Here is an 11,489-nt window from a genome sequence, read left to right on the forward strand (position 1 = left end):
CGGGTGCTTGTTGTGTGCACCATTTCATTTGCCGTTTGTTGGAGATATCCACTCTATTCTTTGGATAGTAAATTCTATTTGTTTCTTTCCTCTTGGCTTTAACCACATCACCTTGTTGTGTGGAACGTTGAAAGGATATCTAGTAGTTGTAAGAGAACAAACGTGTATTAGAAGTATAATAATTGAAGAGGGAAGGGATGCAAGCATGTATGACAGGAAGGGTACAGTTACAGTGTTGTATATTAATGGAATTAGAAGAAAATCAAGGCACATACATAGGCATATAATATATATATCTATACTTAGATATTTCTTTATAGATAAATACTTTGTATATATACGCACATGTAAATACATATGCATACATACATACATATGTACATAAATATACGTATGTATATAAATACATATATAATTGTATTGAGACATATGTATATATATAAATACATGTATATGTATATAAAAGTATACAATCACACATATATGTATTTATGTGGACATATTTAGGTCTATACAAATGTATTTGGTTGCACCATAATTTAATTTGAGTGAGTTGATTTGTTGTTTGGTGGCGGTGGTGACACGTGTGCTGTGCATGCATCTTGAGGAAAAGACCGATCTCTAACTGAAGGCTTCTATTTTGGTTTCATTTCTTACATTGTTTTTTGTTTGCAAGTTTCGTTACATTAGGATTCCATTTGGCATTTGTTGAGTGCACACTTTGACTCCGAGAGCATATATATGTATATATGTAGCACATGTATATATACATATGAATGAAAATAAATACATGTATATGTATATATAACTGTATAACTATGTATATATATTTATCTGGATTAATATTTAATAATAAATTTAAAAGGTACATAATTTAAGTTGAGAGGAGCGTTGGAAATAGCCGTTAAAGGTTCTTACTGTTTATTTAAAGCCCTTGTCTGACCTGCTCTTGCTTCGTTAGATTTTTAACATATCTTAAACTAGAAACAGCGCACGTACGCAATTTATTTAGTCACGAGATGAGTTGTGCACGCACCGCCAGGGACATTATCACTCTTAAGGGCTCTGCAGCCATTGTCAGCGAGTTCTTTGGTAACTTACTTCAAACAGGGCTCTAAATTACTCCATTGTAGCTTTCACAAATCCAACTTACTGTTTTTTTAAATAGATTTGTATGGTAATTAATTTCGTGGACTAATGCCACTCAATCTTGCTGCTGTATTGATTTGTGTTGACTGAATGGACAGCTTATGCAGCCAACAGGTATCCATTCCTTCTTGCACTTCTGGTTTGTCTTTTACCTTTTGGAACATTTTTGGAAGGGCTTTTATAGAAACCCGTTTACAATTTTCCACTTTTCTGGGTTTTACAGTATTCTGTACAATCGAGGCATTTATCCTGAAGAGCAATTCAGCAAGGTCAGGAAATATGGCATTCCATTGCTGCTGATTCAGGATGAAGCAGTCAAGGCTTACATTTCCTCCATAACTTCTCAACTAGCAGGTGGGCAACATTGGGGCTAAGGGTTTAGGATTATTCCTTGATCTTTCTCTGTTCTTTTGGAAATTTGGTGGTGGTCTTGTTTGGGAATGCTTGGGTTTAGATTTCTTTTCATTGATATTCAAAAAACTAGTTTGGGTTTGAGATGTGTTGTTATTCTTCGAAAAAATTTAAGTGATTTGTTGAGAATTTCTCACTTTTTAATTTGAATTTGAGGTTTTCTGGAGAATTTTGGGGATCAGGGATTAAGGTTGGGGTTTCTCTATTTGGGTAATAAGCTTTCTATATTCCGTGTTATGCATGATGATTCTTGAAATGGGGTTTGGATGATAAATTTGATGTGGTAAGGTTCACTCTGTGCTTGGATTGCCTTCAGGGTTTCACTATTATTATATTTTGGGTTTAAGGGCTTCGAATTCAAAATGATGTAGGGATTTTATGGAGAATTCTTGGTTTTACGGTTTATTCTTTTCTTGTTGATCCTTAAATATGAGGGACTAAAAATTTATTTTCTTTACTGTTTTCTCTTCTTGGAATGCATGTGGGTGTCGTCTGATATGTCTCTACTCAAATTTGTAGGTTTCTCATGATTTGTTGATTTTCACTTTTCTTGAACATTTTGCTGCTGGTTGTGGGAAATCTTCATGAGTTTTGGTTTCTTATTCTTAGAAATGTTTTGATCAGAGTGGCTGGGGTGTGGAAAGCTGCAGAGAATTGTTCTGGTGATAATGAGCAAAGCCTCATCAGAGGTGCTTGAAAGATGGAATTTCAATATTGAGACAGATAAGGAAGTCGTCCAGAAAGGGTGTGATACCATGCATATTCTGTCATTGTGCTCTTTACATATTCTGTCTTTGTGCTCTTCTGGTCATTGTGCAATCTTCATAGAAGCACTTGTTTTTCTTGACTATGCATTCCTTTTGTTCTCCAAATTCTATAATGACAGAAAAGAAATAAGAATTTTTTATCTGTTTGCAGTGTCTCCAGAGAGAAGAGTGACAAAGAAATAATGAGAGAGATTCAGGCAATCATGCGCCAAATTACATCTAGCATCACCTACCTCCCATGCCTTGATGAGCCATGTAAGTACACGTCTCATCAATTTTTTCTTTGATATTTTGAGCGGTTATTAGGCTTTGAATGACAATTATATTCACAGCAGATTGACCCTGAAGAAAGAAGAAAACATTCTATAGCATGTGCTTCGCCCTTTTCAAGAAAAAACAAGGGCAATATTTGAATTAAATTATATCAAATCATATCTGGATGGTACTCCTGACAATATCTGCTAGGAGCTGCTCTCATTTGAAAATATATTAGATAATTATTAATGCTACTTTCTTTGCTGCAGGCATATTTGATGTACTTGCCTACACAGATAGGGATTTATCAGTTCCAGTATCTTGGCTGGAGACTGATGCTAGACTGATAAAGAATGCTCAAGTAGTGAAATTGCATGCTTTTGACACTAGTGTAAGTGCATTTGTCTTCTCAATTCTCAAGTTCTCTTTCTATAACCTGAGATTTTGTAGCATCCCCATATAGTGTCAAAGAAGAATGCATGGGAGGGCTTTACTCCATTGCTTAGAGTTTTGGGAGGTGCATGATATACAATTCCATTTTGTACTAGTTGCTTGATTTAATTAAGTGATTTCATTATTTCTTTCTGCAGATACATCGAGTGGATACTTTGGTTTCATACAGAACAGATGACATGGGTGAGCAATAGATACGTACACTACTTGATGATTGTTTCCTGGAGCTCTCTCAGCTCTATAGTTTGATGGAAGTGACAATAGAATAAAGTGCCCATGGTAGGAGTTGTAGACACATGCAAATGCCATGTATTAAGAACCTCAACATATATATGTGTGCAGACTGATTTTGATCAGAGAATACTAACTGGCTTGTAATATGCCAGTTTTTGACTATTTCCTAATGATTCAAATTAACATACCATATGTTCTCAAAGAGGGGCATGCCCTATTTTGTGAGATGCAATGGCAGGATTTCTGTTTTTTGATAATCACGGAATTCCAGGGATGTTATGACCCAATAGTGTCGATTGCTTGATATATGACGTACAGAAATTTATCTGTATTGTGTTCAAGAAGTTCATTGTATCTACTTGGAATATCTGATTTTGTTGTAGATTGTAAAGAAATTGTAAAGTGCAAATTCTGGTAATTTTCATGATTGTTAAATTAATATGATATATCTTTTCAGTTTGTTTCTTTTTTGCATTTCAATTTTTCAGAAACATGGTTAACTTTTAACATCATGGAAAGTTAAAAATTCTGTTCCATTGAAAAGTTATATCAAATAGCAGTAATTAAACTGCTGAATGACAGATTCTTTAAACATATTATTGAGAAGTGACAAAGCCTTCATATTCATTCTCACGAAAAATAAAAATTCGGCCACATGCAGAGAATCTTAATTTTTTTTAGTTCTGAAATTACTTAGGTACATGGTATTCATTTAAAAGATCCACAAATTTGAAATACCTATAGAGAGCTTATTTGGGTGAAAACATTGATTACCTATAAAAAGCTTATTTGGGTGAAAACATTGTGGAGATACTATAGGCCACAAATCCAAGGGAGTCCGCCCACTCAATAGCAGTTTGGCGAGCCTTCAATAAAACTGATTGTGGTATTCTCCCTATTAATTCTGGTACATTGAAAAGTTTTATGAAAGAGTTATTTGATGTTATCAAACAGCTTATCATAATCACAAATTGTTTGATATGAAGGCTTCGCTAGCATTGTTCCACATTATAATAATGATTCAGATAATGATTTTTGTCTGCTTGAAAATGTTTATGCAATTTAAATGTTGGTTCCCTCTTTCCTGGAACTTGATATGAATGGGTATTGCAGTAAGCTTTTGGGTAGAAAAGTTTAAAAGAAAGAAAGAAACGAATTTTAACGTTCACAAGGCCAAGAATAGCCTATCCAATCTGAACTGATTTCTGAAGATCAGACTTTTGCCTATTTAAGTTGATGAGTGCTCTTGCTTCTCAATATACTCCTCGCTGAATAAATTATACCACGTGCTTGCAGTTAAGATATTGACAAACTTTTCCCTGCTGTCTTTAAGTGCTTCACACTGCAAGATAAAATGTTTTTCAGTTTCCACACTCCTGGTGTTGCAAAACGGGCCTCTATTGGCCTTTTCCACTGACCGGTCTCACATCAAAGTTGGTGAGGGTTGGTTCTAAGCTGAGCAATGAGAATTTTAGCCCTCCATGATATATTAGCTCCCTCGAACAATTTCATGAAAGTCTTATTAAAAGGCAATTTCCATTTGTCGGTCAAACAAATGAAATCATTTGAAATACTTGCCATGAAATTCAAAAAACGCTCCCTCTAAAATATCTTAAGTGAGAACTGCATAAAATATTTGAAATTGAAATGATTGTCATCCACAGATTTGAGGCCATAATTTGAGACTTAAGAACCATTCTTCAAAGACATACAAGGCAATTTGAAATAAGTGAAATCAATTGTTAAATGGTATATAGGTCAATGTTGGTGACATAATGTTGATGTAATCATTTGTACCACAAGTGATCCCTAACTACAGATTTTCTCTTAAATATTGTACATTTACTTAAAATATTTACCTATGTTGCAATAATTCATTGAAAGACAAACAAGGTAGGCAGGCAATTCACTCCATGGCTACAATACTTTAATGTATTACTATTCGTTAATCAATTATTAAATGGTATTTGCAATGAATTCTATTGCTAGTTGATTGTCAGAGGATTACATGTCAATGCTGATGCCATTGTGTGTATGTACCCATTTGCAACATGAATAGCATCTAGTTGCACATTTTCTCTCAAGAGATTGTACATGTGAGTATTAGAAGTAATATTTCCCTTATATTAAAAAAAAATGGACTAATAGGAAAACCAATAAGAAATAATAATAAAGTTGGTCATATAGAAATAAATAGGAAGAACACCAAAAGAAAAAAACATACACATCAATAAAAAACACATCACATGAATAAAAAACCCAAAGAGTCATTGTAGTTAACATTCACAAAATCTCTAAAGTCTTTGCTCATGTCTAACACAAGGGAATCCTAGTTATTCCTAATGTCAATTTCAATGTCATTCCAATTGGAAGTTGATTTAAAGCAATTTGATTTATTTTCCTATTAGTATGGTTCCATTTAACAATATTGCAACCAAGAATAACTATGTTGATATCTTTAGATAGCCTTGTTAGAAGTTGGGAATATTTTCTTTTGAAATCACCAATCAAGATTTTAGAGTTAGATTAAAACACTTGCATGTTGCATTTGTAGGTTGGTCTTTTGAAGCTTCAACATATTAGTTTTAACCAACTTTGGAGGGCACTCCAATTTAGTAGGGTTATTATTGGAAGATGCAACATAGGGAGAAGCCATAGGAATTACTAAGTTTGATAAAAAAATTGAATTACCACCAAGAATTTGTTTGATAATCTTGAATCCAAATTTGATAGGTTTGTTTTAAATTGGTTATTATTATGCCTCAAACCATTATATGTCTTGTATCATTGCAAATTCTTTGATTTCCTTCCCACTAAATATTTCAATAGATCAAACCAAGGTCGACATCATCTAACAAATTATGGCTTTTAGCTTCAAATAAGATCATGTTTGATCCAAGAGAGTCTTGGATAGACTCATAATTAGTCCATGAAGTTGCCAACAAATCACAACATAAACAATGAAGGAAAGTGTCCAGCTAAAAGAAGATGTCCACTAGAGAATATAGAGAATACATCTATTCAAACAAACAACCTCTCATTTTTGAAGATTAAATTGATGAAGGAATTTATCTAAAATTGCAAGCCGCATGAAAACATTAACCTTAGGCCATCATTTAGGATGATAAACCATTTCCCCAAGCTTAAAGTTTAACTTCTAGGTTTTCTTTTAGAAGAGTTTTATAACCAACATGCATGATGTAGATCCTATAACCTTTCAAACCCCATCCAAGATAATTTGAATGCCTATCTAAAGAGATCTTCTATGATGCTAAAATATAAGTTAAACTATCAATGAGGGGAGAGAATTATTGACCCAGCCAAAGATCTTTAGATTTTGATTTCCAAATCCTCACACCATCCTATGACTACATAATAAAAATTAGAAACATAACTCTAGCCAATTTCAATATATTTATATTTTAATTCCAAGAGATTGGAAAATTCCACAAAAAGAGGATTATGTTGGTTTCACACGCCATCCCAAAAAAGAGAATGGTCACCCTGTTAGAATATGAAGTCAAATTTATTGTTATTCTAGTAGTGACAAATAGTCAACATGGGGTAGCCCAGTAGTGTCTTAGGTTGTGTTTGACAAAATTGGCCAAAGGCCTAAACTTCATGACAAAGGCTTGAAGGCTAGGGGTTTGCAAGGGGGTTGGCTACATTTCCCTTACCACATCAAAGGCATTTTTCAGCGAAGCTAAAGTTTTTTGGGACTTGCTATTTATAGTAATATTGACATGTCTTTAACATATAGTTCTACGAGTCATACTTTCTATTTTTAGAAAGTTTGGTTTGAAAGGGACTCCAACTTAGATGTCATATGCATGTGAAGTCGTGTTTTTTGGATAATTTTGAATATTGTTGTATGTATGAAAATTCCTAACAAATACAATACGAAAGATCTTTGCTGGTAGTTTTTTTTGGCATAATTTTACCAATTTTTCCATACAAATTTGTGTACTGTTTATTGTTTTCTCTACATAATTTTGCACTGCAATTTTTTATAACATGCCATTCCTTACAATCCAAAAAGGCTAGATTTAATCAAACTATTACCCAGCTTAATTATTTTCCATATCCAAGAACTCTTTCCAAGGGTTGAAAGAATGATTCTTTGAGTTCAAGTACTTGAGCTTAGGAATTCTCCTCCATTTAATTTTAAATTGACGCACAACCTTTTAGAATGGTACAACTACAATTATGAAACCCACACTTGCTGCAATTTCAAGACAAACTACTCAGAACTGGTGTATCATACCTAATGGTGATTGCTGGGCTGGTTTTGTTGCTAAATTGACCCCCAATGGGCCTAGACAAGGCACATCCTTGTCCCAGGTGGGCAAATTAGTGGGTACACCTCCACTACCAATGCAAATATGAGGGTTTACGTCCTCCAAACACTTGCAATTTCTGCTGCTAATGCAGAGCAGAGAAAATCAGAAATAAAATAATAACATAATATCAATTCCCTCCTCCAAAATGTCTAATAGCCTTTTCCAAAGAGTGGTGTAACTCTAAATGGAATATCCCATTGGAATCCAACTAAAAAAGCATCTTCCTTGGCATCTTTGGGTCCACGTAGCTTAAAGACTTAAAGACTTTTAAAGAATGACAAGGGTCCCACCATGCCATGTCATTTAAGTGATTTGAGCAAAGGGGTGGCATTGACATTAAAGGGGCCACTTTATTAAAAGGTACGTATAGCACTTTATTCAAACATAAGCCTTTATTAGAAAAAAAAACTTAGGCTTATAAAGTAACTTTATAAAAGTTACTTTTTCCTTATTAACTTTTGACACTTAGAGATTTTTAAGTTTCTTTATTCATCAAATGCAATGTGGGAATTGCATCAAAACGATGGGGACATGACAGACTACATAATAAAAATTAGAAACATAACTCTAGCCAATTTCAATATATTTATATTTTAATTCCAAGAGATTGGAAAATTCCACAAAAAGAGGATTATGTTGGTTTCACACGCCATCCCAAAAAAGAGAATGGTCAACCTGTCAGAATATGAATTCAAATTTATTGTTATTCTAGTAGTGACAAATAGTCAACATGGGGTACCCCAGTAGTGTCTTAGGTTGTGTTTGACAAAATTGGCCAAAGGCCTAAACTTCATGACAAAGGCTTGAAGGCTAGGGGTTTGCAAGGGGGTTGGCTACATTTCCCTTACCACATCAAAGGCTCAGCGAAGCTAAAGTTTTTTGGGACTTGCTATTTATAGTAATATTGACATGTCTTCAACATGTAGTTCTACAAGTCATACTTTCTATTTTTAGAAAGTTTGGTTTGAAAAGGACTCCAACTTAGATGTCATATGCATGTGACGTCGTGTTTTTTGGATAATTTTGAATATTGTTGTATGTATGAAAATTCCTAAGAAATACAATATGAAAGATCTTTGCTCGTAGTTTTTTTTTGGCATAATTTTACCAATTTTTCCATACAAATTTGTGTACTGTTTATTGTTTTCTCTACATAATTTTGCATTGCAATTTTTTTATAACACGCCCTTCCTTACAATCCAAAAAGGCTAGGTTTAATCAAACTATTACCCAACTTAATTATTTTCCATATCCAAGAACTCTTTCCAAGGGTTGGAAGAATGATTCTTTGAGTTCAAGTACTCGAGCTTAGGAATTCTCCTCCATAAAGCTTGTCCCTCCACACATCATCTCTAATATAATTTGACAACAAGAGGTATATTATCAAGGAAGGAAGATCTCATATCTAGACCACCTTTCTCTTTTGGCTAACAAATCTTATCCCAATTAACCAAATGCTATTATTTTTTTCTCTAAATTTCTTTCCCAAAGAAACTTTCTCATCTTATAGTTGAAATCATGAAGGATGACTTTTAGAGCCATGAGAACCATAAGCCTATGAATTAGGATATCTTGCATTATATATATAATGTATAGGGAGTATGTATTTTAGGATACAAATGACTCATAAAATCATTAACAATATCCTCAGTTAATTTCTTATCCAAAACCGATGGGTCTTCACCTAATATGCCTTTCCCCCTAGCATCAACCAGGATGTCAGAAATGTCAGACTTAGGAGGAACTTCCGGTGATGTGAAGAATTCTGGATTATCAATAAAGAATTTTACCCATGCCTCATGAGTCTCTTTGACTATTTCATTCACTCTTTTCACCATTAAGCTAACATGCCTGTGCCTACTCCGGAAAATTGTTTTATTTGCAAATTCAAGGCACTTCTACATCTCCTCTTCAGTTATTGCACCACAAACAGTTAACAATTCCTAAATCTTTATATACCTATTTTCCTCAAGTGCAGATAGTCTTCTACCATCTAATTTATTATAGAACTCTGCTGGTATTTGCTTTTCTATCTCAACTAAGGCTTTCTTATATATATAAGTATAGCAAAACTGCTTGCTCAGTTTCTTTTTGCTCAACATCATCCATATGCACATGATAATATTGTATATTTCTCAAAATTCCATCCTTTGTGATTTGATCAATCAATTCATCTATAGATAAAGGAGGAATAATTTTTATACTTTTACTGGATTCAAGAGCCTTATCCAATTCATATTTCTTCTCTTTCCCAGATGAGGGAGCTGTATTTTTGACCAATTTCCTCTTCTCTGTAGGCTTCCTCTCCTTCACAGGTTGCTTATGGGCTGCTGGAGGGGTGACCTTGATTTTCTGCTGCTTTCCTTCCTCAAGCTTCTTCCTCTGAATTCTCATGTAAATTTTGGGAATCTTAGAGGGCTCTTCTTCAGTTTCAGATCCAGAAGCAACTAGGGCAATAAAGGTTTCTGGTTTCTTCCTTTTCATCACACCTTTGCCGGTTGTTGCTATCGGTGATGCCTGAACTGCTGTCAGAGAAGATGACTCTACTAGTCCAATAATCTGCTTGATTTCACTGGACATTTTCTAGACAACCTATCCTACCTTCTTTATTTGACCTTCCCTCTTCTTCTTATTGAACCCTATTTGAACTTCAAGTTCCTTTTGCTTAGCAGTGCCAAAAGTCTTTTCCTTTTCATCTACATGGGCATCTATAAGCATCTGAGCATATAAGTCCAATACCTGTGCATCAACTTCATAACCCATCTTAGTTACCCATACTGTTCTAGGTTGAACAACTTCCATGAGAGTTTCATCTTTCTTAAACATAAAAAAAATTTCAGTAGAATACTCATCTATAATGTGTTTTGGTACCCTTTCCCTTTGTTTCATTGCCTTTTGAAAATCCTTGAAATATCCCCATAAGGTGGATTCTTTGTCCTGTCCTAGGTTTCTTAAGGCATCCTTGATTTGTTTCCCTATCAGAATGTCAAAGGCCCATTGCCTTTTTCTAGATCCTGATGTCTCATTGAGAAAGAATAACATCAGACAAACAACAAGATTTCCATATTGGAATACACCCTTCTTCTCACCCTTGATTTTCTCAAGATTCAAAATTAATTCATCACACATCCACTAGCAAAGATCATATTTTTCATTTTCCTTGATCATCTTATGTGCACAGTATAAACAGGAACTAGAAACAGAGTTCAACCGATTAGATTGAGTTACCATATACCCAATAACCATGCTGGCAAATTGCACATCCTTATCTCTGATTGTGCTAATTCTCATAGACCGATTATCAAATGTAGCACCTTTTAGCTTGGTGACTTCATTGTTAGAGATTTTCTTCTTATCTCGTCTCTGACCAACCTGAGGTAAACTAGTAATTGCCCAAATGGCATCCTTAGCGATTTTATGAGGTCGGTCTAGCCACATAAACTTACCATGAACACAACTCAACATATACCAGATGATTTCATCATCAAATTCAGGCATCTCCAAAATATCTATAAACCCTTGATCCTTCAAGTGTCTGAATTCCAGTTTGATTACACCATTCTTATCCAACAATTTTGTCATATACATGGTCTTTATCTTGGATGAGCCCAATTCCTCCAAAGTGCAGTGAATGCATGCTCTAACATCCTCAACATAAAGAACGCCATCACGAACCCTAGAAAATGCACCGACTGAATCATCAACCTTCGCAATCTGAGGGTATTCTTAAATACTAGGCATGGACGATCCTTGTTATCAACCACAATAGGAGCAACAACATCTGCCAGAGCTGGAGTAGATTCAGAATCCATTGCAATTTTGAAAAAGATAGCTTGAAAACCGAGAAATACCTTAGAATCTTCGCCGGTGAAAAGCTCTT

At 34.5% G+C, this 11,489-nt stretch overlaps 1 protein-coding gene across 1 annotated transcript; it reads left to right on the plus strand.

Moving 5' to 3' along the window:
- Positions 1-943: 943 nt before the first annotated feature.
- On the plus strand, positions 944-3,734 carry LOC131065603 (mitotic spindle checkpoint protein MAD2). The gene is made up of 7 exons (XM_058000163.2): positions 944-1,092; positions 1,248-1,263; positions 1,373-1,503; positions 2,185-2,305; positions 2,479-2,582; positions 2,852-2,973; positions 3,173-3,734. The coding sequence occupies exons 1-7, from the start codon at positions 1,020-1,022 to the stop codon at positions 3,227-3,229; spliced, it is 624 nt and encodes a 207-aa protein (XP_057856146.2). The 5' UTR covers positions 944-1,019; the 3' UTR covers positions 3,230-3,734.
- The last annotated feature ends 7,755 nt before the right edge of the window (positions 3,735-11,489 follow it).

Source organism: Cryptomeria japonica, chromosome 7 (assembly GCF_030272615.1).
Source record: "Cryptomeria japonica chromosome 7, Sugi_1.0, whole genome shotgun sequence".
Lineage (NCBI taxonomy): Eukaryota > Viridiplantae > Streptophyta > Pinopsida > Cupressales > Cupressaceae > Cryptomeria > Cryptomeria japonica.

Excerpts from the sequence above, each read along its gene's own strand:
- LOC131065603 (XM_058000163.2), top strand. The coding sequence starts at position 1,020 with ATGAGTTGTGCACGCACCGCCAGGGACATTATCACTCTTAAGGGCTCT. Across the intron at positions 2,583-2,851 it reads CCCATGCCTTGATGAGCCAT|GCATATTTGATGTACTTGCC; the intron begins GTAAGTACACGT and ends TCTTTGCTGCAG. Across the intron at positions 2,974-3,172 it reads TGCATGCTTTTGACACTAGT|ATACATCGAGTGGATACTTT; the intron begins GTAAGTGCATTT and ends TTCTTTCTGCAG.